General features: G+C 39.7%; 1 protein-coding gene across 6 annotated transcripts; it reads left to right on the top strand.

The window, feature by feature from the left end:
• Positions 1 to 7,210: 7,210 nt before the first annotated feature.
• FBXO30 (F-box protein 30) lies at positions 7,211 to 24,645 on the top strand. Of its 6 annotated transcripts, none has more exons than XM_054062783.1 (5): positions 7,211 to 7,413; positions 10,334 to 10,612; positions 11,844 to 11,948; positions 18,774 to 20,859; positions 21,735 to 24,645. In XM_054062783.1, exons 4-5 carry the CDS (start codon positions 18,790 to 18,792, stop codon positions 21,936 to 21,938), a joined length of 2,274 nt encoding a protein of 757 aa, XP_053918758.1. In that variant the 5' UTR covers positions 7,211 to 7,413; positions 10,334 to 10,612; positions 11,844 to 11,948; positions 18,774 to 18,789; the 3' UTR covers positions 21,939 to 24,645. The 6 variants fall into 6 exon arrangements, with proteins under 6 accessions (XP_053918758.1, XP_053918760.1, XP_053918763.1 ...); XM_054062785.1 differs by having other exon boundaries at positions 10,522 to 10,612; XM_054062787.1 differs by lacking the exon at positions 7,211 to 7,413 and adding an exon at positions 7,456 to 7,513 and having other exon boundaries at positions 10,522 to 10,612.
• Positions 24,646 to 25,969: the final 1,324 nt, after the last annotated feature.

Consider the following 25,969-nt stretch of genomic DNA (forward strand, 5'->3'; position numbering starts at 1 on the left):
AATACAGTTAGGGGAGTTAATAAAATCCCCGTAGTGTCAGAGTGAAATGTCCAAGTTTGGACCCCATAACTTACTTTCATTGTTCTTGCTGATGAGTGTATCCCCTGTGTGACTAAAAGCACATGATTGCGAATTTTTTCTCAGACAGACTGCTAATGCCTCTTTGTGAATGACACTCTAGCAAAAAAAACCCAAAAAACACAAACCCACAAACAAAACAACAACAACAAAAAAACAAAATCAAAAACCTTTTGCAAGAACTACATTGATCTGTGGTCACAGAAAATGAATTCCAGTATAGTTATGCTTGTGCAAGCTGCCACAGGCTGTCTATAGCCCCGGGTCTTTGCCTGCAGGTTCACACCATTATTGACCTCAAACGACTCTGAGCGAGCCTGTCTACAAAAAAAAAAAAGTTAACGTTAAACTACGTCCTCTGAGCAGCACATACTCGTGCTTTGGCTGCAGGACAAGCTGTGTCTTGTGTCTCTGGAGTACATGATGTATTGGTTTCCACATTCAGGTGTCAGAGCCATCTCTTGAAAGAAGATAGCCCCTATATAGGCCCTTGCAGAACTGGTAGATCTGTTTCTTCCTCTACTTGGTGAGCTTTTGTTTCTAAGCAAGCAGTTTTGTCCATTAATTAATTGATTTTTTTTGTAAAGAAGCAGATACAGGCCTGATAATTTGCCATTTCTTCTATCAGAATTGTATTAACTATGGTAGAATAACCATAAATAAGAGACTCAACTCCATTCCCCACTCACGTGGTCTCTTATGGTCCCATTCAGTGACAGCTAACAGACAACAGGGAAGTAACGACAAATAAGTGATTCATAAAGTGGCTCACTCAGAAAAGTTTCACATAGCCTGGTGCAAATTCCCAGTATGTTTTTAAAGTAAAAAATGTGACAATGCTTTGAAGTTGGATTCTTATCGTTTGAGATTAAAACTGAAATCTACTGTAATGCAAAAAAACTTAAATCTGCTCATGCACACATGTCATAAGGCGCTCAGTTTCCTTGCCAGAGTATACTTTTGGATTAGCACAACCCAACCAGATTTTCCTGTATCACTAATGAATACACTGCTTCCTGATCAGTCCTAATGACTGGGAACAACCATGCCTTCCTGACAGTAAGCTGTGCCAAAACCAAAAGCTAGAAGTTTCGAGTCACGTATGGCTGATAGTTTACTGTGCGACCAACCAACTCTAATAGCATCCCAGTTAGAGTTAACAGCTCTCCTTCTCTTCTATCGTGATGCTGCCAAAGCCAGAAATAAGCCAAGGGGTTACACAGCAGGTACTAGTGTACATGTGATATTTTGACACTTGCTTCCCCTTGCAGCCCTCCACAGCACTCCCAAGTTCAGTCACTTAATGTAGTTCTGTCACTTGACTTTCAGCTGCCCAGGGAGGTGGTCGAGTCGCCTTCCCTGGAGGTGTTTAAGGAACGGGTGGATGAAGTGCTTAGGGACATGGTTTAGGGAGTGTTATGAATGGTTGGACTCGATGATCCAGTGGGTCCTTTCCAACCTGGTGATTCTGTGATTCTGTGCTTCCCCCTCAGTAAAATACTGAAGTGGCATTTATCACATTATCAATTCAGTTTCACAAGGGAAAAATCAAAAAATCCCAAAAAATCATCAGTGGCTGACTGAACCTTGCTAAGTCTTCTGAATCAATCACCGGAGTCAATGTTAGCTGACATTTTACTTTTAAAATGTAATAGCTCTCAAACAGCATCTTTATTTCTGAAACAAACAATGTAGCTCGAGTTCACTGAAAACAGAAGGGTCACACAGTACAGCAAGTAAGAATATCCCCAAGCATGTGGAATAAAGAAAACATTAATAAATAAAAATTGCTGGAGTGTAGCTATACAAAAAAAACCTGCTAGTGCCAAAGAGAACAAAATCCAATAAAGGTGTTATATCATTATTCTTACTCATTAAATGTGGAATTACACCTCCCCTAAAATCAGTTCTGTGCTATTAAGCCCACGAGACACAATGATCCTTCTGAGCACTGCAGCTTCCTTGCCAAACTTGCCTTGAGTTCAGAGAGGTCCTCTTGATGCTGTCATGTAAAACTCAGCCATTCAAACAGCTCCTTGAAAATGTGGAGTTAAGAGGGCCCGGCTCTTCCCTCTTCCCACTGCTCCACTTAAAACACAGCTCCATCAGGTTCTCTATGATAATGCTGTTATAAAACTTAGGCAACTTAAGGAAGAATTCAGTCCTAAAGTGCTCTCTAGCCTAGCTGCCACCCATACTGGAAGATGCAACACCACGTGGTGGAGAGTCTTCCCTTCAGACTGGAGACTGATTCATCCTCTCATCTGGCACATGGAGGATGAAACCTCTGTAAAACAACAGAAGACCCATACAGCTGAAAACAGCCTCTTTCCCACAAAGGCAACCCCCAAGCTGAAGAGGCAGTATAATATCCTAGACAATCATATCTTGCACGTGCATATGGCACAAAAGAATTCTGGGCATGTTTTATTTAGAAGACCACCACTGTCCCTTGCTTACCTCCTCTAACAATTCTATTCTATTCCTCCTGCCTAAATGACAACTGGAAGTAAAAGCTAAAAGTGAAGAGAATTCAGTAAGTTACAATTAAATAAATTTTGCACCATTTCAAACTCTGTCCTAGATTATGAACGGCTTCCTCAGACTTTCAGGTGCAGTACCCCTTCTCCAAGTTAAATGAACTGGTACATAACGTGTCTGTGCTATCATTTTGCTTCAGATATGGTTTTTTGTAAGTTCTTTAGAACTAGGGAAACCTGATCTATGCTAATTTACTGTCAGTTAGGTCTCAGTGGAAGAGGCTCCTCTGTAAAAAACACTACTTACTGTTTTCTCTCCAAACAAAACCAAGCTTTGGCCAGTTAAAGAATAGTCCTTGGGGTAGCACTGATGACAGTTTTAATCATAACTGGAACCTTTGGAGAACTTTTATTTCAACTAAGAAGAGCAAACCCTTCTATGCCAGTGCAGCTGACTATAACGTATTTTCACAACTCAGAAATAGCCTCATGATCTGCAGATTTCTCTGTAACTTCTTAGTCTTTGGTCTAAACTATCACAGGAACCAGAGGGCGCCACCTCTAATTAACAGTTAAGTTTATAGTTTTCATTTTCAGATAGTTGAAGATGTCAGAAAGATAATGTTTCAATATTTTGTTTACTTTCAGACCAGTGGTTTACGAAGAACAGCTGAAATATAAAAAAAATGAATTTATTACAAGTATACCATGGTGTGGGATTTCTACTTACGAAAAAGTACTCCGAACATAACCATCATCGGACAATTTTCACTTCTATCTTAAAAAACAGGTGGTTTTGTGTGAAGTCAATGCTGAATGACTGCTGAAAGTCCTGGGATTAATTCAAAGCATTAATGGAATTACATTTCAAAGATTTTAATGACATACTGAAGTATTCATCCATTCCTGAGATTTACAGACAAGTTCCCATGCAATAGCACATTATTTTTTTCCACTTCAAGAGTGACTGCTGATCCTTTATATCTTGCCACTTCATAGGTCTATAACCAACCAAGGGAGTCCAGTTTGGCAGGATTTAAACTTTACTGACTTGATGGTGTTTATGTCCCAGTACCTGGGTCAGAACACCAAAAATTCCCACAAAGCAAGCGTGGAACCCACCCACCACAGCTTTCATGGTTCTAACTAGGTGGGTGAGCAATTCTGCTGACACTTTTCATGTTAAAGATGAAATATGACAAACACCAAACCCTGAAACTTAAATGATCTTCTCTAGTGGCTTTTTTTCTAATGTGTGTGCCCGATCTCTGAAAAGCTCAAATGTTACTACTGTGAAAAAGTTTTAGGAAAGAGAATCTGATCACTGTGCTACTCCAAGTCTCTAGGCTATTTACAGACTTGTTCAATGACAGAAGAGGTACCTTGGTAAAGAGGAGAGGCTTTGTTTGGAAATGGATAAACACACAGGCATTAAATTAAGAATCAGATTTCTCGATGGGCCTAGGTGGAAAACACAAACCCAGGAGGTGCCAAAAACTTCTTTTGAGGTCTCTGTTGTTTGCAAACATCCTGCTCTCAAAGTCGTGCAATGCAAACGGCATATGTAGCTTTGTGGGCAGATCTCAGATGTTTATTTTTACGCACTGCTAAATATGAATGCTCATGCATTAGTAAATCTACTTGCAAATGCACTTCAGAAACATTTGTAATTTTTTCCCCTCTGTACCTTCATGTAGAAAGAATTTCCAGACACAAATACCTGTCAGTGAAAAACTGTGATTCTTAGAATTTGAGACTAGAATGTGCTTATATAACTCACATTTATCAAAAAGTGACAGCAAACAAATTGCACCTTCTACAACTTTAGAAACAAATGTGTTTTATTTCACATACAGGTACTAGCTTACAGAAGATTGTCTGCACTCCTCAGCAGCTGCCTTGGAATTTGATACAGGCTTTGCTTCAGATGAGGGGAAAGACACAAATGACACTGCCTCAAGAACCAATTTACACTTCACTTTTCCATTGACTTCAGTGACAGTGTCATGTACAGAACAATACTGGACCATTAATGGATACTCATTTTCCATTTATGAGTAACCAGTATGAAGTTTCATTAATTTTGGATTTAAGCCAGCAAAAAATAGCCTCTCCAGTTGTTCATCCGCTGAATCCTCAAAGATCTTCTGTACGTCAATGGTACTAAGCCAAATTGTATGATTACAACTTGCCTGATTACTTTAAATAGCAGTTCATGAGAATGATGACGATTGTCAGGTGGGGCAGAAGGGGATAGCTCTGGGACTAGTAAGCAAGTGTATGCACTAAAGCATTAAAGAAGCAACAGATTCTTCTCTGAATGACCAGAAAAGACTCAGCTGAGGTATAAGCAGTCCAAACCACAGAAATTGACTCTCCTCACTCAAAAGCAAAAAAAAGCCCCACTTCTGTTAGAGAACCGCAGTCTCAGCACACAGAGACAAAAGCTCTACAACACCCTATGTAATTAATACCTTTGCAGCAGGTTGATCTCAGTCAGTAACAGACTATACTCCAATGAGGTAAGAATAAGCAGCACAGCAAAGTTCACCCGTTCCAGAGAAGACATTTCCAATAAAAGGCAGTTGCAAAAACCAGTGACTGCCTACACAGACTCTGCCCAGCAATTTGTATAATTGCCTGTTGAGCAGATGAAATAATTTTGCTTTTTGAGTCATGGAGCCAATCCTTATACCATCTTTTGGAGCTTACTTGGCTAAATGATTATGCCCTGATCCTATAATCAAACCACTGAAGGAAAGAAAGTGGCTGTCCTCAGGATCAAGGAAGATCAAGGCTGTAGTATAAGGGTGGGGCAAACCTGAGAGTGCTTATTATAGGAAGAGCTGGCAACAATGCCTCATATTAAGGTCATCTTATGCTTCATCTTGCACACCTAACATGAAAATGAAGGCTTACATCTTTCTTTCATGTTCTTATTTTTAGAGTAAGAAAAGGTAAGAATCTTCTAAGATGCTAAATGTCCAAACTTGCAACATCTTTTACTCACTCTTCACCTAACTTAGGTGAAGTACTAAGAGATTTAGTGAATCCATTTGGCTTGTTCTTAAACATCTATAATCTCTCTCAAACAGAAATCTACACAGATGACAGGAAAATGATGTCTTTGGAAGCTTGGTGCAGGCAAACGTTTTTAACTGGAAGTTTAAAGAAAGAATACTATTTCTTGTGAATTAACAAATTAATCTTCCCAACCTGTATCTCTAGTGGCCACAAAATACATTTAGCTTAGCATGTTCTTTCTGAATCATAGAACAGTTTGGGTTGGAAGGGACCTTAAAGATCATATAGTCCCAACCGCCCTGCCATGGGCAGACACACCTCCCACCAGACCAGGCTGCCCAAGGCCCCATCCAACCTGGCCTTGAACACCCCCAGGGATGGGGTACCCACAACTTCCCTGGACAGCTTGTGCCAGTGCCTCACCACTCTCATCGTGAAAAAATTCTTATGTCTTGCCTAAATCTGCCTCTCTCCAGTTTATACCCATACCCACTACAAGCCTTTGTGAACAGTCCTTCCCCAGTTTTCTTGTAGCCCCTTCAGGTACTGGAAGATCACTATAAGGTCTCCTCGGAGCCTTCTCTTCTCCAGGCTGAACAAGCCCAACTCTCTCAGCCTATCCTCTTGAGGGAGGTGCTCCAGCCTTCCGATCATCCTTGTAGCCCTCCTCTAGGCCTGTTCCAACAGTTCCATGTCCTCCTTATGTTGAGGATTCCAGAACTGGACACAACGCTCCAGATGAAGTCTCACAAGAGAGGAACAGAGGGCAGAATCACTTCCCTTGACCGGCTGGCCACAGTTCTTTTGATGCAGCCCAGAATACGGCTGACCTTCTGGGCTGCGAGTGCACATTGCCTGATCATGTCAAGGTTCTCAAAAAAAGGGGTATGGTCTAAACAGAATTGCTTTTTCTTCTCAGGATCGCAGGATGCACTGCATTGTCTTATAACATGACATCACCAATGCATACCCTTACAGGCTTAACAGCCTGAGTAATTCCTACGTAGCTACTGCCCCCTGAACAGCTGGCTGCCAAACCCAGAACCTGCAACGTCAGGCTCATCACCCTGCACCTCCGGGAACAGGCTCAAGTCCCTAGGAAATACCCTAACCTGTTGCTCAGCGCTCTGGGAGCCTGCAGCAGGACCGCAAGCCACCCAAATAACTGTCAACAGGCACCGCCAGCAACTACCAAAAGCCTATTTCGAGCCGTTTGGCAGAAGATGCTTTGCTGAGGCTTTGGCGAGCGCCGCCGGTGCCCTCGGCGAGCCGAGGGGGCTGCTCGGACACGGGGGGCAGCAGCTGAGCGGGTCCTGCCCCGCCCGCAGCCCACTCGGGCTGGGGATAAGCCACACCGACGGCATCCTCGCTGCCAGGGGGTCGCTGGGTGCGGGCCGGGTAGCAGCTCCCCCCGCCAGCACCACTCCCTCGCTCTCCCCACAGCGTCTGAGTGGCGCCCGGGGCGTGACCACCCACCCCCTACCCCGCATCGCGCACGCGCGGCTCCGAGCACCCGCACAGGAGAAGAGGGAAGCCGACAGCACGCGACATCCGGGTACTCTGCCTCACCGCCTCCATACCCCCCCTTACGCTGGGAAGAAAGGCCTGTGCGTGCCGGCGCCGCGCGCGCACTGAGGGCGTCGCCCCGCCCTCCTCCCCTCCCCTCGGCTGGTGCTGGCGGCGTCGCGCGCGAGCCCGTCCGTCCGTCCGCTGGGGGCGCGGCCGGGAGAGGCGGTGTGAGGCGAGAGCGGCGGCGAGAGCCCCGTGGGGGAACAGGGCGAGGCCTGGCGCTGCGTCCCGCGCCCTCGTGGGTGCCGAGCGACGGGGACGGGTGAGGCGCAGCTGTCCGCGAGCGTCACGGCGACAGCGGGGCCTGCGGGGCTGCGAACCGATCCTGGCAGACGGGGGGAGGGGAGGCGGCGAGGAGGCCGGTATGCGCGCTCTGTCGGCGTCCCGTCCTCCCTGCCCGGCTTCTGTGGGGCCCGCACGGTGTGCCAGTGGCAGCGCGACGGGAACGGTGGCCGCCCCGTGTCCCTGCGGGCCCGCGGCCGCCGACGAAGCGAACCCAGGCGCTACACCTCTTGTCCCCCCCCGGCGCCTCCCGCTGCCGCCCAGCTCTCGCCGCTGCCCCCGCTCCTCCTGCTCCCCCGAACCGCTGCCCCCCTCACCAGCTCCCCCTGCCCCCGTTCCTCCGCTCCCCCTGCTGCTCCAACCAATGCCCCGCTGCCCCCGTTAACCCGTACTCCTCGCTGCCTGGCCTGCTGCCCCCTGCTCCCCCGCCCCATACCCGCCTCCCATCTGCCCCCTGCCCCCGCTGTCGCGATAGCGCGTAGGAAAAGTTCGGGCTAGGGGTCGCCTGGTGCTGTTGAGGCTCCAGTAGGAGCGTCTCCTTTCTGCCTGGAAGGAAAGGGGAAGAGAGGGAATAATCCAGAGGTATCGCTGAAATCCTTCTCGACTTGCTCGTGTATTTCGAATGGCTGTGTTCAGATCGTGCAAGACGTGGTTTTTCGTCTCTTGTGTCAATTTATTTTTTGATGGCGTTTTTGGAACCTTTTTTCCTTTCTCTACGAAGGTAAAAAAGGTTTGCGTAGCCGTACTCCTGTAACCCCACAGGCCGGCAGTTAGAAGCATATAGGGAGATGACAGCAGCTTGTTGAACGGCACGCAGATTGAAACGCTTAAGGTGGCTTCACTTCTAAAAGTTCTAGTGCTGCTGTTGTTTGCAGCAGGTCTTCTGAGTTCTCTAGAGAAGAAAAAAAACCCATGGGCTGGAGAGACGGCTTTCTTTTGTTCTGCGAAGTTTTACTCGGATTTGGCTGAGGAGCTTTTCATAATCCTTGTTTCCCTTTTGCTGATTATGTTGTTAATGTGCCAAAATAAGTGTGTGTTAGCATACTAATCCAAAATGGGCCTGTGCTGCTGTAGCAACAGCATCACTTTGCTTGTGCTAGCACGTCAGGAAAGAGATCTCCCTCTGCTTTCTCTAGAATCAGTGTGTAGCACTTGATGAACAAGTCCTTTCCCTGGACAGCTGTCGCCTTCTCTTGTGTGTTAATGTCATACATTTTAACTTATGCGGTGATCTGAAGGGTTAAGACTCATGTATCCCTGCTGAAAAGTATGTTGGTTGTGCTTGTTTATGATTTTCCCCTAGATATTAGTAAAAGAACTTCGGTTGCTAAGCAGGTTAAATACCTAGGGAACTGAAAAGTACACTGGCAACTTTAATCCCTCTTCCACTCTATATGCATGTAAATATCTACATATTTTCTCCATAGTGGTCATGTTTCATCCAGAGAAGAAATAGATTCAAAGGGTGAATTGGGGTCATGTTGCAAGCTGAGACTTTTTGTGCGGTCTCAGTCTTATTCTTTTCCAAAGTTAAAAGGTGTTAGAGAACAGGAAAATCGGAGCAGAAGGGGTAAAGGCTATGCAGTAGCAGTGCTTTTACCTTGCTGCTTGAATGTTGTTTCTTTTGCGTTAAACTCTTCTTTTACTCTACTTCTTATCCCTTGTCACCTACTTTAATGTTAGAAGTCTAATGGGCAAAATAAGTGCTGAGTTTAACTCGTAATATATATTGGAAACTTCTGGGCAAGATTTCTGCATGTTTTTGGACAACAAAGTTTTTGACTTAGGTCCTAAAAAGTGTCTTTGTAGTACTTTTGTTAAGAAGAAAGTAAATGGTTATTAGGCTTCAAGTGAGCTCGTGTAGCTGCTGTGGATTGCAGCTTTGTAACAAACCTATGCTTTGTATTCAGTCCAATGGAACTAAAAATAACAAACAACTTCCTTCGTATTTATAACCTGTTTCCTTGGTGAGCTCTCTCTCAAATAAGGCAAATGCTGTTTGCCTCCGACAGTGAGATCCAGCCATATAGAGATGGGAGCAGGTAACTGTTTATCTAGTGATCACTGTACTGGTGCTCTTTCAGGTTCTTTATCTGCACAATAAGAGTAACAATAGAGTATTTGTTGGCAAGGTGGTTAGATTGTATAAGGAGTAAATACTTCTCAAAAGAATACGAATAAACAAGTAGTTACATTATTAAGTGCGGGTTATAGAGATAGCTATGTAAGCTGTCCTAAGTACCTTGGCACTATCTAGCCTCAATATTGAATGAATGAAAAAGACTGGAAAATTCTTGTAAGATAAGCTGGTCCTAAAACAGGCCAAGGGGGTGGGGGGGCTCTAGATTCTGACTTACTTTGCAAGCTGCTGCAGTCTTTGAGGCGACATTTGATGTCTCCTTTTACTTTTATTGTAATAGGATAATGGTACTTGAATGCCCTGCTGCAAACCCTTAACATCTGAAGAACATTTAACTGAGTAGAGTAACAAATGCTAAACATTGATCTAAGCTCTTAATGTGAAATTATGATGAAAACCTGGTTGATTTTAACTTAAGGCATTAGAGCAAGTGACATGGTGAGGTAAAATTCTAATTGGCGTAGTTACAGCTTTTCATATAAAACTTTAGTGATTCAGGTTGATGGTCGAGTAGTGATACCTGGTTCAGACTTGGTTGCATAGGTACCAGAAGGTGGGTAGTGTTTAGTTTATTAGTTGAAGTTTAAACTTTGTATTTATTTGTCTATTTAGAAGCATCTCTGTAAAAGAAACCATAGTTTTCTGAAAGTCCTGTGAAACAGAGTAATTTGTTGGAGTGACAGATACATTGCAAATAGGATCTTTTTAGGACTGTGTTTTATTGACATAGCTGTAATGCTCTTACAAAACCTTGCTTTAGCTGAGTCACCATTGTCGTCGGCTATGGAATGTGTTTGGATGGGAATGTCCAACTGGAGTCTTTGAGGAAAGAGTCTGTTGACATTTGGAAAAGGCAGTCTAAATGATATTAGAGATCAGAAATTGATGACTCATTCTACATCCTAAAGCCCTCAACAGAAGTGTCCAACAGATCTTTGTGTTTTCCAGTTCTTCATTCAAGTTAAAAACACAGTGAAAGAGCAAACATGCTCATTATGAGACATGTTCCCAGCTTCCTGTCATCAGCTATTTGAAATAGGTGAGTTTTTGTTTAGAAAATAGGTATTTTTAACTAGATTTTTATTTTGCTATTTCTATTGATTTTAAAACCAAGCAGCCTGGAAGGGGAAAAAGCCTAATAGGTGCTGCAGAAAACATCTTTTTTTTGGTAAGAAAGTGAAGTACCTGAAAATAGAATAGGTTTTTTTGTGTCTATACTAACTACTTTTGCTGTATAGTGGTCAGGCCATCTACTAACAAGGGTGTATTTTTAATCAGGGGAAAAAATAACCTTATATGTTCAGAGGACGTACCATCTGCATTTCAGTCTGGGATTTTGGAGAGCAGTTGTGTTTCATTTACTTTAAAGTTGTTTTCTTATTTTGCTATGGGAACTGGTTAAACTTGTGTAGTAACAATTGAAACAGTATATCAGCAAGATTTTTTTGACTGATCTCTGTAAATATACAGAGGGCAGGAATTGTGTGGCAGCATGTATGAATTAGAATATTATGTAAGAAGGAGGATTTATTTTTGGCTTTTTTTTTGGGTGGCTAAAATGCCTACTGTAACATAGGATGCATTATTTTTTTCAGTACTTCTGTTTCGGATTTCTAAGAAATGGCTTCTTTTCTTTTTTTCTGAAGGATTTGTGACAATATCTTGGAGTAAGGGTATCATTGTTCCTTTGGGTATATTAACTTGGTTCCAGCTCTGTTAAGTTTTAGTGATAATCTATAGGTATGAACACGTGGAAGAAGCAGCTTGTTATAGTAAAGAGTTTTTAACATTAAGCAACTGCTTAATAAATTCTCATGGCTGAAGACTGAAGCTGGACAAATTTTAATGAAACTGAAATGCAGGTTCTAAAACAATCAGACTTTAAATGTATGTATTTTTTTAATTTCTCCAGCTGTTGCAATCTTTAATTCCAGTTTGCTTTTTTTCATTAAGTGGTTCCTGGTCGACCAAACAAAATAATTAAGTGAAGTAGGTCAGAATAATAACTTTTAATAAACTCTTCTAGCCTTAAATCTAAATAGGTAACCATCTGGTATGACTAACAGCTACTAATAAGCTAAAATGACAGAACTTATATTGCACTTGCAAAGTTTGTTAAAAATTTGTTTATTTTTCCATAAAAGCTGCAAAATATTTCAAGATTAGTAGCTCCAGATAGTGTAAGCACGTGACCTTTGCAGAGGCTTTACATATGGAAGGCAATCTGTACACCTGAAATAAGTCCTTACTTCTGATCTCATTTCTTGCAGAGTCTGCAGCAATCCAGGAGTCACACTGAGTTCAAGTTCAGAAGTGATTTACACATGAAATCTACTGGCTCTCTAGCTGATTCTGCTCTGTCACCGTCTCAACAGGTAGAGTGCTTTTGTGCCTGAGCCCTGCAGCAAGCATAGCTGCTCCTGGTGTGATTGTCCTGTGTCAGCGTGTGGCCAAAGGTGCATTGAGGCCTTTGGGTTTCTTTTTTGGGGAATGTGTCAAGGAGACAAGGATGCATGGCAGATCTGTCGCAAAAGTAGTCTAAGGAAAAGCCTAATAATTTTGGGTTTGATTTTTAATGCTCATGGAGTTGAATATTGGTAGAAGAAAGTGTTCTATCATTCCTTCAGAGCTTCTGTTCTAAAATGGAACAAAGCCAGACAAATGGGACATTGGTGGAGGGTCCACTTCAGTCAAAGCAGTGTTTTGCTTTAGCTCATTTGCCCCTTTAATTCTAGTTGTGGGTTTTTTGGCCACAGTGATTTAGAGGGAAGTATCTCACTGAATTCTCTGGATAGGAGAAAGATGGTTGGCCATAGGGAGAAATGAACTCCTAAGTGTTACTTAAAAAAAGTGAGAAATACAGGTTAGCTCTTGTAATAGGAAGTTCAGGGAAGGAGTAGACATGGAAAAGCTTTTATTTATGATGTTGACAAACAAAAAAGTTGCACATAATTCTGTCACTTGGTATTTTTGCTGTAGTTAGAACTTTCTTTTTATTTTGGTCTGGTTTGGTTTTGAGGTGGATGAATAACCTTAATTTATGCTTCAAAAAGCAGTTAGTATGTACTGCTTTGATGCTAGATCACTGATAAAACTAGAATCTTTCTAAAATTTTGTATTTCCCTGAGGTTCTTTTCTTGAAATAAGAAGCTGTGTTTTGAGTCAGACCTTCTTCTGCCTCTTTTGTGGTTTTTTTGTATTGTTTTGCATATAAATTTTTATAGAAGATGGTGATAATGGTAGAAATAGCATTCTACTGGTATAGTAGTTGAGTGTCAGTAATTGAACCTTCTTCTGTTCATTAAGAAAAAAAAAATGTAGACTCATTCTAGTATGTCCAATATGTGCAGTTACTTCTAGGCAGGATAGATGCTCTCCTCTTTGGAGGATGAATTTGTGTTTGAGAATGCAGTGAAAACTCATCTGTTCAAATGTTTTGAATATAGTTTTAACTTCTCTGATCTGCCTAGTTGCAACAGAAGCCAAGGTTGTCCTGATGAACTTGGGAAGTTGGGGGCGGTAATTTGTATCGCATAAAGTTGAGTTTTTAAGTGCATCTGAAAGAATTTTACCTCCTAAAAATATGTCTTATGTAAAATAGTTTGAAGAAATATAAGGCTTCACAAAGTTCCTGTCAGGAACTTCCCTTTCAAATTAGGGAAAATGTATAAAGAACAACAGTTGGATAGTACATAAGATCTTAAAATATGGCCCCACATAGTACTTGATTACCTGTGCAATTGAAGCACATACCTTTAAATTTGTTGCATCTTAGTCATGTTATTTCACCTTAATAACTGGCAGTGTAATGTTGTTTGTTTTCTTTTGAGTTTACCATTTTAAAGAGTAGCTGGAAATTAGTGTAGCATTAGGTAAACTTTGCTTTATGTACCTGTTTCCTGCCTTCTCAATTCTAAGGAGAGACACGTAAGCAGGATTTGAGGTACTCAGCTCCCGAGTATGAAGGCAGTGACTGCACTGACTTTGGAGAAGCCTTATTTAAACTTAGACTTTGTAGAGTCTTGAGGATTCGAGTCAGAGCATCCTCAAGCAGGGATGGCAACAAGCCATTCTCTTTTTGAAATTGTATTGAAGACCTTGTGTTAAACCTCTGGTTCATTATTTTTTCACCGGTTCACTCCCAAGCCAATAAAAGGTGCATAACATACGAAGTTAATGCGGGCATGCTACTGTAGTAATAGACTGAGGTATTGGCTTTTAGGTACAAAAGTCATAGTTTTTGTTCAGGATAGGGACGACAAGATAAGAGAAGCTTACTTTTTAGAAGACTGCAAAGCTTGTTTAAAGCATTTTGATAGTTAGACATGCTAGTTAAGGTGAATGAGAGTTGTTCTTCCATGTGCAGTAGGATATAGAAAAATAAAATAGCTTGTTCAATAATTATCTATAGTACTGTCAATTCTATTTTGGCAGAATATTTGAAAGCTCTTTTTTTTCCTCTACCTCTATCACTTAAATCTCTCTCTCACTTGGCTATTTCCTCTCTGAAAGTTTCTTAGCAGACTTGCTAGTTGATTTTTTTAGCGAGAGACCTGGATAAAAGATGGAAGATTCAGAACCATGGCACTCTCTTCTACAATCTCCAAAAACAAAAGGGAACTTTTTTTAGGATGGTTTGCATGTAGTTGCTTGTGGGTGGATTTGGATGCTCCTGGGAGTTTAAACCTGTAGTACTGCTTAGGTGTGTTTATTCTTTCACTTCCGTGAACTAATAATTTAGAACCTGTTGGCCTATTTAGTCCAATTTGATAGAGGGAAGAGTCTCAGAGGTAGTTGAACTTTATAGGTTTAGTGACTAAAAGGTGGATGAGTAATGGAGTGTTCCAATAGCAGTGATGGTTGCTGTGGTTTCCTGTCTTGTTGGCACCAAAGAATCCATGCAAGGGGGAGTAAGTAAGCAGACTTTGGGTTGGATAACACTAAGTATGCAGCTCTTTATACCTTGTGATGTAGAAGAAAGTGACTTGCAAAAGTGACTGTGACTTGCAGCTGAAGTATTTTGTGGTGACTGTTTGAAACCCGTATTATGTTATTTTAAAGTTTGTGTTACAACAGCAACTGAAAATCATGTGTCTGTAGCAGCTGGAATTTTAATCCTTTTAATTATGACAGATTTTCAAAGCATGTTCTGGCTGATTTGGTCAGCTGACTGTATAGTATGTACAATAACATCAAGTGATTGCACAGATTCTGAGAGCAGTGGTTACCTCACTGGAACAGGATGTATTTTTAGGTTTCTCTGCTAGTAACAGTCAAGTGTGTATACTTCAGCATCTCATATGAACTGAAGCTAGTTGCTGACACTACACTATCAGAAAAGGACAGCTGTTTGTTCTTGCTATAGTCATTGATCTGACATTCTATCTTCTCACCAGATTGTGGGAAGGAACACAATGGGGTATAAGTGCTGTAAATATTACTGGTACATGTTTTAATGACAGCTGTTTTTCCTTGGGTCAGCAGTGACACTCTGCTAGCCCTTTCAATTTTCTTTATCAGAATAACTGAAAGCACTTGTTACCTCCAGCAAGAATTTTATCTTCACCCAACAATTTTTTCCTTTACAAGGTGTTGTTTGGGAACAGGGTGGTTCTTGTTCTCAGTGTAGTGCTGGTGATATATTAGTTATGGTTCTTCAAAGGAAAATTATCTATATGGATGCTCTTAATGAAAGTTCTGTGGTTCACAATGTTAGCTTACAAAATGGAGTGAGTTGTGACCATTTGTTCATTAATGAATGTGCTAATTCTTAAAGTCTTATTAATTTATTTTACCAGTTTAATAGGGTTGTTTATTTTTTTGCCTTTTTGCAATTCAGTAATGGAATTATATCAAAAGCTGTAACTAGTTTAAGCAGTCCAGGAACTTATGACTACCCAAAACAGTTGTTGAGTTTGATGCCCAGGTATTAAATGTCCTCTTTTTGCACGTTTAATTTTAATATATATATAAAAGGACTTAGTAAGCGATAAATAAGATGTGACATTCTGACTAAACTGAAATTCTGCAGGTCCTGTGAAGTTAAACTTGTAAGCAGGACATGGTTTTAGTGAATGTCCTGCCGATGGTTCATTGATGTCCAAAGAGATTTAAAATTATATCTTTAGTTAAGGAGTCAAAGGATTTTAATTTTAAGAGAAATGGCAAGTAATACCAAACTTTTTATTAACCCATAACATTCTTATTTATGGAAACTGAGAGAATAGGCTACTGCAGCTATTTTAATTCATCATATGCATAACTCCTTTATAAAAACAATTTCAAGCATTCGTTGTAGGAGTAAATTAGCATCTGCCTATTGGTAAAACATGGTATTTTAGTGTTTCTCTGGCTTTCATGTACTGCCTGGTAATGATATTGGATGTTTTCACCAGGCTTTGTCTTGTTCTTACATACTTCAAAATTTCATTTGCTTGTATGAAATCATTATGTTTTGATGAATGTTAGCTTATGTGTGAAAGGAGTGCAGGAGCCTGAGAAAAGCCAGAATCACCATGCAACTAGAGTTTCACAATGAGTTGTAAAGACCAAGATAGCGTGCTAGGGAGGAGTTTGGTTTACTGTCTTAATAGAACGTTCTTCCGTGTAAGCTCACATTGGCTATTTAAAGATACTATTTAATGACAGTTGACTAATTTAGGTTATGTCTACACAAATGTTGCAGGCAAACAGAAGCTTAGTTCGACTGTGTTCTGAGCTGTCTGTGTGCAGGCCAGCTTTGGCCTAGAGGCTGTCCAACAGTGCAGGCATAGCAGTGTGCCCTAGCTAACATACCTGCCCTGCCCTCTGCTCTGCAAGTGACTTATTTTGGGCCATCTTAAAATGAGAAGGGTGCATAGCTTTTTGCAAAGTTGGTAGACAATAATTATTTTTTTTTTTGTTTTAAAATATAATTGTGGATAGTATTAAATGAAGCCTTACTGCTACCAGTTACTGCTTGTTTTATGGAAGAAGGACTATATTCAGGTACCTAAATAAAGGGCTGGGCTTTGTGAGGGCTCTTGCATTATAAAGAAGCAGTTGTCTTTTCAGGGCTGTTTTCATTTTGTGTTAAGCACTTTAAAATGCACACGTACCTGAGAGCCTGTTTTTTATCCCTGCTTACCTGCTGACTTGAGAAACACTATAGTTTGATTTCAATATTGATGCAAAATTCTGAATTTTTCTTTGGTCTAGTAACAGGTAGGCTGCTGTAGTTTGGCAGGTTTACTTAGAGAGGGCTTTGCCAGAAGAACTAAAAATGTCTCAGGGAAATCAGATTTCTTTTTCATTTTTTACTGAACATGTTTCAGATCTTAGTAGTAGATGCTGACGTAATATGCAAGCTGAAAGCAGATGGTGTGCCAGAAAATTTTGCTAAAAACCTTTAGCAAGTCATTCAGTCACTGGGTTCAGTGACTGATGTGCTTGATAATATATTCAAAACTTTTCTGTTACTCAATGTATAAATACTAAGGTATGGTGAGGAAAATTCAGCTGTGTTTTGCCTGCTAAGAGTAGCAAATGTGCTTCTTTGTTAGAAATGTTCAGGAGAGTGGGTGGCTAAAATATTTCAGTTATCCAAATCACGATGGATGGGGGGATGAGGACTGATTGCTACTTAAAGTTGGCATGAATTTCAAAGCATTAAAAGAATACAAGTGAATGAAGTGTCACATAGATTTCTATTTAAATGCTTTAAATTATCGTGGAATGTCAAAAAGGGAGTTTTGTTTTCTTTCACCTTCAGTTCAAACAAAAGGAATAATACTAATCAGTTTTATTTTTACAGTTTAGAGTATTTTTAATTTAAGAAGCTTAATGCATGAAAACTGAAATGTTTAGTCTGAAGACGATGTGTGAGAGCACTGGTTAACTAGCAGAATAAGACAACAAACCATTTCTATTAGTCTTAAGTTCTGTAAGCATTTTAGTTTTTAAGAAAATTGCTGGAGGATGGGCAGTGAGGAAAAAGTGGAACTGAGCAATGTATTTTTGATGCAGTATTTTGAGATTTGGCTCTGTGCAAGTCATTCTCTGATGCCTCTGAACCATAATCCCTAGTGGTAACGCTTAGGAGAGGGAGTTTTACAGACCATAGGGAGAGCTCGGTCACCTCTGTGGGTTTGCACTGCAGCTAGTGAGCAGTTCCAGAGTTTCTTGAAGTATGGTACAAAGATGCGAAGTGACCACTCTTCCTTTTTTTTTTTTTGGTTTTAAATTGTAATCAAGATGGCCATGTTGTATAATAAAGTTTTATGTAAGTGTTTTCAAAGAAATAAAATAACTTTTCTGATGTGTTATACTGCACATACATACCCTATATAACCTATAGGTCCTCCCTTATTTTTATCGTAGTTGTTGCATAAAGGCAGCAGTTATACTATGAAGTGCCCCAGATACAGTGCATTCAAATGGTTTGATACCTGTAGATGAAGAGTCCTGTGGTGCGCTTTTTCAAACTACTGTAGAATAATACTATTGCTACATTTACTCAACAACTCCTAATAAAAATGAGGGAGGAACTATAGGTTATATATGAAAGGAAAAAGAAGAGCGAAGAGCTGCTGTAAAGGATTGCTCTCTGTCAGAAGCATGGAAGGAGGGAAAATAGGACAAGACAGGGGACTGAGATACATGGCTGAGGGTTGCAGGTTGCCTTAAACAGGACTGCATGAAGAGTGTCAGAAGCCTAGGTGGTAGCGGGCAGCCCAGGGAATAGGCTGCCTCTGTTTAATTTGGAGAACTGGAGATGAAGATGAATCTGGCTTTATTTCGCCTCCCTATTCTGTAGAGCTGTATGGTTTATTATTTTAGGTATTAGGCTATAGTCAATGATCATGCTTTGTTTTTCATTAAATCATCTATTTGCAGTGGGCAAGGGAAAAAAGCTATTCTACCGGAAAGGATTATATGACATATTTACCTAAGTTGCATATATTATACCTGGTGCATAAATACTTAGACTATGTCTTGAATTCTGATACAATTGTGTACCTGTAAGTTTCAGGTGAACTTTTAAACACCATTTCTTTAAGATAAAATATCACATGCTTGTTGTTCTCTTAAAATGGCTACTGATTAGTTCACATTGTGTTAACATATATCTCTCTGTACATGTAGAGGATGCAAAACTGCAAATAATAGTAAATATTAACAATATTGAGTTAATATTCTATGCTTTTTCTCTTTTCACTTAGAATTGGATTTACAGTCATGGAGGAACATCAACAACATTTACACTGTGTGAACTGTGTCAGCCGTCGTTGTATGACCAGACCAGAGCCTGGCATTTCCTGCGATTTGATAGGCTGTCCGTTGGTTTGTGGAGCAGTTTTTCACTCGTGTAAAGCTGAGGAACATCGCATGTTATGTCCACTTGAAAGAGTGCCTTGCTTGAATAGTGGCTTTGGATGTCCCTTCATAGTAGCCCGAAATAAAATTGCTGATCATCTAGAAGTTTGTCCTGCAAGTGTGGTATGTTGTACCATGGAGTGGAATAGATGGCCAGTCAGTTATGCGGACCGAAAATCTTATGAAAATCTGAGTAAAGATGTTGATGAAGTGGAGCAGCTAGATATGGCTTTAGCCCTTCAAGACCAGCGCATGTTATTAGAATCACTTAAAGTAGCAACTATGATGTCAAAAGCAGGTGAGCAAATACAAGAATCCAGAGAGCAAACCTCTGTCAAATCAAGTGCGGCAGATACAGTGCATTCAAATGGCTTGATACCCGTAGATGAAGAGTCCTATGGTGCACTTTATCAAGCTACTGTAGAAACAACTAGGAGTTTAGCTGCTGCTCTGGATATCTTGAACACTGCTACAAGGGACATTAATATGTTAAGTTCAAGACTCAGCATTTCACCACATGAAATGAAAGAAGATACTGAGATTAAAGAACAAGCTTCTAATGGCATTATTCAGGATAAAAGGTCTGACCATGAATATTCAGATGAAGATAATACAGGAGCAGTTGGAGGAATTAACTTTGATAGCCTGAGTAAAAATTCACCAATGGAACAAAATGGCTCTAGTGATATTTGTTATGAAAAACATGACTTAAATCTAAACCTCAGTAGCTCCTCACTTTTGTGTAATGGCTTTCATATAGAAAATGAATGTTCAGAGGTGTTGGACCAGAATGAAGATCTTAGTGTATCTAATTCAAAACCATCCAGTGTAGCAAATGGTGAATGTACTGCATCTTATGATGATGAAACATTACAGTCCTGCAGCGCCTTCCCTGTAACAGCACAACTTAATGAAGTAATATCAGCTGATCACTTAGTTAATGGTAGTGTTAATCATGTACTACTTCCTCATAATGCTAACGAAGAAGAAATGTTAGAGAGACAAGTGGAGCAAGAAAGACTGAGAAACGTAGATGCGTTCTCACTTTTACGGCATCGATCGTACAAATTCCTTGTTAACCACTATTGGTCTACACCAAAAGAAGACAAAGCTGTTGATACATCAGATTTGGAGATAACAGAAGATCCTATGGGTCTACAGGGGATTGATCTAATTACTGCAGCTCTGTTGTTTTGTCTAGGAGACTCTCCCGGAGGCAGGGGGATATCAGAAAGTCGCACTGTCGATGTGTATCACGTTGACTTTGGGACCCAAACATTTTCTCTCCCATCTGCTATATTGGCCACGAATACAATGGTGGGGGAAATAGCTTCAGCTTCTGCATGTGATCATGCCAACCCCCAGCTCTCAAATCCGAGTCCATTCCAGACCCTTGGACTGGATTTGGTATTGGAATATGTGGCTAGATACCAAACAAAACAGCGTTCAATGTTTACGTTTGTTTGTGGACAGTTGTTTAGGAGGAATGAATTTTCATCGCATTTTAAGAATGTGCATGGTGACATTCATGCTGGCCTTAATGGCTGGATGGAGCAGAGGTGTCCTTTGGCATATTATGGGTGTACATATTCTCAAAGAAGGTTTTGTCCTTCAACACAAGGGGCAAAAATAATCCATGACCGGCACTTACGGTCATTTGGAGTTCAGCCTTGTATATCCACAGTATTAGTAGAACCAGCAAAAAGCTGCTTAATTGGACTACGCAATGACCATCTGAGTAGTTTACCTTTTGAAGTTCTGCAGCACATTGCTAGTTTTCTAGATGGCTTTAGTTTATGTCAGCTTTCGAGAGTGTCACGTTTAATGAGAGACGTGTGTGGAAGCTTGCTTCAAGCACGTGGAATGGTGATACTGCTTTGGGAGAAGAGAAAGAACCCAGATGGAAGTTCTTCTTGGCAGATAAAAGAAAAAGTAAGTTATTTTTTATTCTGAACATGAAAGGGAAAATATTAAATTGGTTGTGTCTGTGCTTTTTCCCTTAATGTTTTCCCTGACTGCTGCTGTTGTTACTGTCTTTTAATATAATCTCCCTTGAAGAAACAGATTGTTGTATAGAACAACAATTAGTGAAAATTGCTAGCAGGTTGTTCAGTCTTCTACACTTGAAGAAGCAGAAGCTGAAGTAATGTCTGCCTAAATTTTACTTGATGTAAATAAATTAACCTCTGCCTTTCCCCTGGATTTTAAAATACTAAATGATAGCTTCATGATTTTCTTTAGATCAGTATTCTATGAAAGTGGGAAAATTGCCTACAAACTGGGTTTTTTTCCTTTATACTGTTTACAGCTATTTTAATTTTTGCTAATGTGTTGATATCCTATCCGTTGCCATGATAGCGTGCTTTAAGTATGTAAATAATTCTTAAAACCTTTGCATGACATTTGTACAGTACAATTTTCACCACTTCCCAGCACCCCCCACGCCGCCCCTGAGCTCAGAATATATGCAGAATATGTGCATTTGGAATTGTAGAAGTCTATAATTTCAGAGATGGATCATTGTGACTGGTCATGCAATACTTGCTTATTTAACTTCTGACTGCATCTACTTTGTAGATGAAAAAAATATTGCCTGCCTTTCTTCCCAGTGTTCAGAGTTGACTTGCAATCTGAATCAGCTTTGGACTGACTATTGACATTGGATGTTTTTGTCATATTGATTTTTAGTGTGATTTATATTAGTCACAAAACATTGCCTGAAGGTATTATGGCACAAACATTTCATTTCCTGCTCTGAGTTCAGATATGTTAAAACATTTTAAGCCTAAGTGCAACTTATTTTCTAGGTTTGGCGCTTCAGTACAGCGTTCTGTACTGTGAATGAGTGGAAGTTTGCTGACATCGTAAGCATGGCTGACCACTTGAAGAAATGTAGCTATAATGCTGTAGAGAGAAGAGAGGAGGCTGTTCCGCTGCCATGTATGTGCGTAACACGAGAACTCACTAAAGAAGGACGTTCACTGCGCTCTGTTTTGAAACCAGTACTTTAAATATTGCAACCACTCCAATTGCACATACACTCAAGCACCTGATATAACCTCGGTAATATTACGTGACACTTTATTAATGTACTAAAGATACTTTCTAGCTAAATCTACTCTGTCACTGTGTATATAAGGTTTGAAGTGACATTTATTTTTTATAATACTGTTTAGCTGGAAAGTAATGAAAGTTGCCTTAATGTTTGAAAAATTTGGAACTTGCTGGACAGGGTAGTTTTATCTAACTTATGTAATTTAAGAACAAAATCCTAAGGTGTGTTTTCTGATTCATTGGTGCCCACATTGCTGTTGACTGATAATATTTCAAAAATGGCCTCTAAATGGTATGCACATTTAGATAGGAAACACTGAATTGTAGTGAGATAAAATCCTGACCAAATGTACTTTCTGTATTTGGTCTATTTTTTTTTAACAAATTATAATCCAAATATTTGAAAGATAAGGAAGAATTTGAAACATTATAGTAGATGTTTCAAACATTGCTTTTAAGCACTGCTTTTCTCATGAAATCAGTGTTCTAGTGCTCCTCCTAGTTAACAGGTGATCTAGGATTGGCTTTTTAATTTTTTTTTTTCCCTTAGGGATGATCTAAGTGAACTCAGTTTTACAACAGCTTAATTTTTAGTACAATTTTCTTTTGACATGTCAACAGTGATTATTTTTTTTCTCAATTATAAACTGTTATTTTACTTTTGGGAGCAAAACTTTTAGAACTAAAAAAAAAAAAAGGAATACTAGCTTTTATTCTTGCATCTACAATGACATCAGTATAAAAGGTTTAAAATGTTTTTCCTTGTCCTGCAGTTAGGTGAGGGTTAAATTGTTTGAGCAGTCAGAAATTCAAAGAATGCAATGGACAGTTATGAATTTATAATGCAGCTAATGAAAGGGCTTTACTTATTTTATGGTATTGTGAGATGTATTGTCTCCTTTTCTGTTGTCTATAAAAGTGCTGCTTTTTTTGAGGAGCATTTTAAATTACTGGTATGTATAGCAAATGTATCATCTTCATAAGATGAGACACGATTTCTTAATTGCATAAGGCACATCAAATATGTATGTTCAACCACATCTGTTAAATGAACAACTCCAATTTGCTTCCAGTCTTCCATAATAAAAGATCTTACAAAGTGTTTGTGAACAGAGAATACATGCTATGAAAAATGGCCTGGTATTGCAAAACTGTAATAACTTGAACTGACTTTCCAACTTGTTTGTATTAATGTTAGTATCTCTAGCCTGTTGCACTTAGCAACTGTGCCACAAAGCTAAAACAGAAATAGACCAGAGCTTGGAACAAAGAAATACAGTGTGTATTTCCATGATAGGAAAAAATAAGAGATTAGTAGGGAGGAGATGTTTACAAAAATGGCTAAATTTACTACTTGTAATTTCTGTACTGGACACTTGTTATGGCTAGTCTGGCTGCAGGTCACAACTTTCGTACCTGCATTTCCTGTTCTGGGTCCAGTCCAGCTAAACATTCACTGCCTTTTCCTATCTAGGGTGTTAAAAGTGCCCAGAAAAAAAGAAATCTGATTCTTCAGTGCCATGAGTTGAAATTACAATAGCTCAAACAGAAGTTCTGTCTGGGTCTTCAAGCTACATGTTCTCTTTCCACACTTTCTCTTTTTTTGTTTGGAGAAAGAGGTAAACCCTCTATGGAAGTTAGCAATGTTTGCAGTAATTCTTAGCTTTTACCTCAGTTATGTGGAAAGGAGAGTCTTGGTTTATGTACAAGTCTGACTCTTATCAACTGGGTTTTAGGTAGAGATTTTACAAACACACCTACCTACCCATTCTTTAAGTGCATTGAAATGCTATTACCCACAAATTCTTCAGTGCAAGGCAGGAGACAGACTTTCATCAGTTCTTGTCTTTTAGCTCTAATGGCTGCTTGCTGCTGCTCTCTTTAAAAGTAGTTGTGCGACTGAAAGGATCCTGAATGTTGAGGAGCTTATGCTTGCGTTTATGGTTAACTCTACTTTAAAACATCTGTCTTTGGTTACTGGTATTTTTCAGTCAGCAATGTGATGGTTTTGGTACTTGGCATTCTTTGTTACTATCCGGAACTCTGAGAAGTATGGTATGCAGGCAAGTGTCTCGGTGGCTTAGGAAAAGAGGATGTTTGGTTAGAGGAGCTGGTGCTGGTAAAATCTCGCTTATATCACAGTACAGATCTACATCTAAAGTATCATTGGTTGTTGATCTATTAAAATGATTTTTTTTAAGTACTCTGTGTTCTTATTAAGAAATAACACTATTTCTCAATACATGCACTTTTGTTTTCAAATGTAGATACAGGCTTTTTTGTTAGTTTATTTTTTATGAGAATCCAAGCTATTAAAATATCAATGTTGTAAACAAAATCTCTGCCTTGTAAACTGCTCCAAATGCAGGAAGAAAATATAGTTAGGATAACTTTTTTTACACTGCTATGCAGTTTGTAAAGCATCTGTGGTGTGTAGTCAGTCTATCAAAATGTGGCTTGTTCACATTTGCCCTTGAATTTTAAAAATGTCATATCCCTTTCCTGGTACATCCTCCTTACAACATATATAGACAGCTGTTCCAGTCTTTCTTTTACTTGATACCACATTGCTACTTTGTTAAAAATACTGTTTTCAATCATTATGCAATATTTTTTTGCCATGTCTGTTGAAATCCTAATAAAACTTTTGGAGTTTCTCTTTTAGTATGATTGTACTGTTTTTTTAAAGCTCATCACCAGCTCTCCAGTGTTCAGATGTGGTGCTCAGTGTCTGCCTATAGGATTCCAGTAAGTACTCAAAAAATTTAATTACGCAAGGGAATCTATTTACAAACATTTAAACATAATTTGGAAGTGATTAATATGTACTCTCAGAATCATAGAATAGTTAAGGTTGGAAGGAACCTTAAAGATGATCTAGTTCCAACCCCCCTGCCACGGGCAGAGACATCCCACTAGACCAGGCTGCCCAAGGCCCCATCCAACCTGGCCTTGAACATCTCCAGGGATGGGGCAGCCACAACTTCCCTGGGCAACCTGTGCCAGTGTCTCACCACTCTCATAGTGAAGAAATTCTTCCTAATGTCTAGTCTAAATCTGCCCCTCTCCAGTTTGTACGTGTTCCCCCTGGTCCTACCTCACAAGCCTGGTCGCTTCAATATGAGGATTGATCATTCCTTTTTAGACTGTATACCCATTTCTGTTCCTTTAGTCTATTATGCAGTATAGATTTCCTTCCACACTATATAACATAGAAGAGTCATGCTGTACCTTGTAGTTTTGTTTTAATTGGGTTTTTTTTCTGAATAGTAAACTGAAAAGATTAGTTCATTAATACAGTTGATATACATGCTACCAATTTGCAAAGAACATTTTCAGTGTATTGTCTCATAAGTAAAGTTTTCTGTAGAAAGTCATTGCTTAAAATTGTACAGAAGCAAAAATGTAGGGTGGTTTTAAGGTAATAGTTATAGTTCAGCCTGTCTGTAGAATGGTAAAAGATAAAACAAAACCTCATTAAAATAGAAGGCTTTGCCCAGAAATTGACCTTTTGCCCTGCCATTTGCTAGTATGAGTATGTTAATAGTCTTTACAAATAAAAAGATGTACCTATACTACATAAATCTGATAATAAATTAATCTAAACTGCATCAAGTAACAGTGTGACTCATAGCTTAATTTCAGCCATTACAAAATTGTAGCTATTTTACTTTTTAGACCGGTCACATTAGCTGTCTTTTTTCTTTCTCCATAAATAGAATAGATGTTTTGCTGTGTAAGGAAATAATTTTTTGTGTCACTCTAACTTTCTTGATGCTTGAAGTATTGTAGAGGATTATGCCTGTGTGTTTTAGCTATTTTTTTTTCTGAGAATACTACTGCTAAAACTATCTTCATATGCTCTTACCTGCTGAATATACTTTACTGAAATAAGATGTAAGTTCAGTGGAGAATTTGATGCTTCCTGTAACATCAGACAGCTGAATTGAATTCTTTCAGTCAGAATGTGTGTTCAGACACCTTTAAT

This window comes from Cuculus canorus, chromosome 3 (genome assembly GCF_017976375.1).
Source record: "Cuculus canorus isolate bCucCan1 chromosome 3, bCucCan1.pri, whole genome shotgun sequence".
Taxonomy (NCBI): domain Eukaryota; kingdom Metazoa; phylum Chordata; class Aves; order Cuculiformes; family Cuculidae; genus Cuculus; species Cuculus canorus.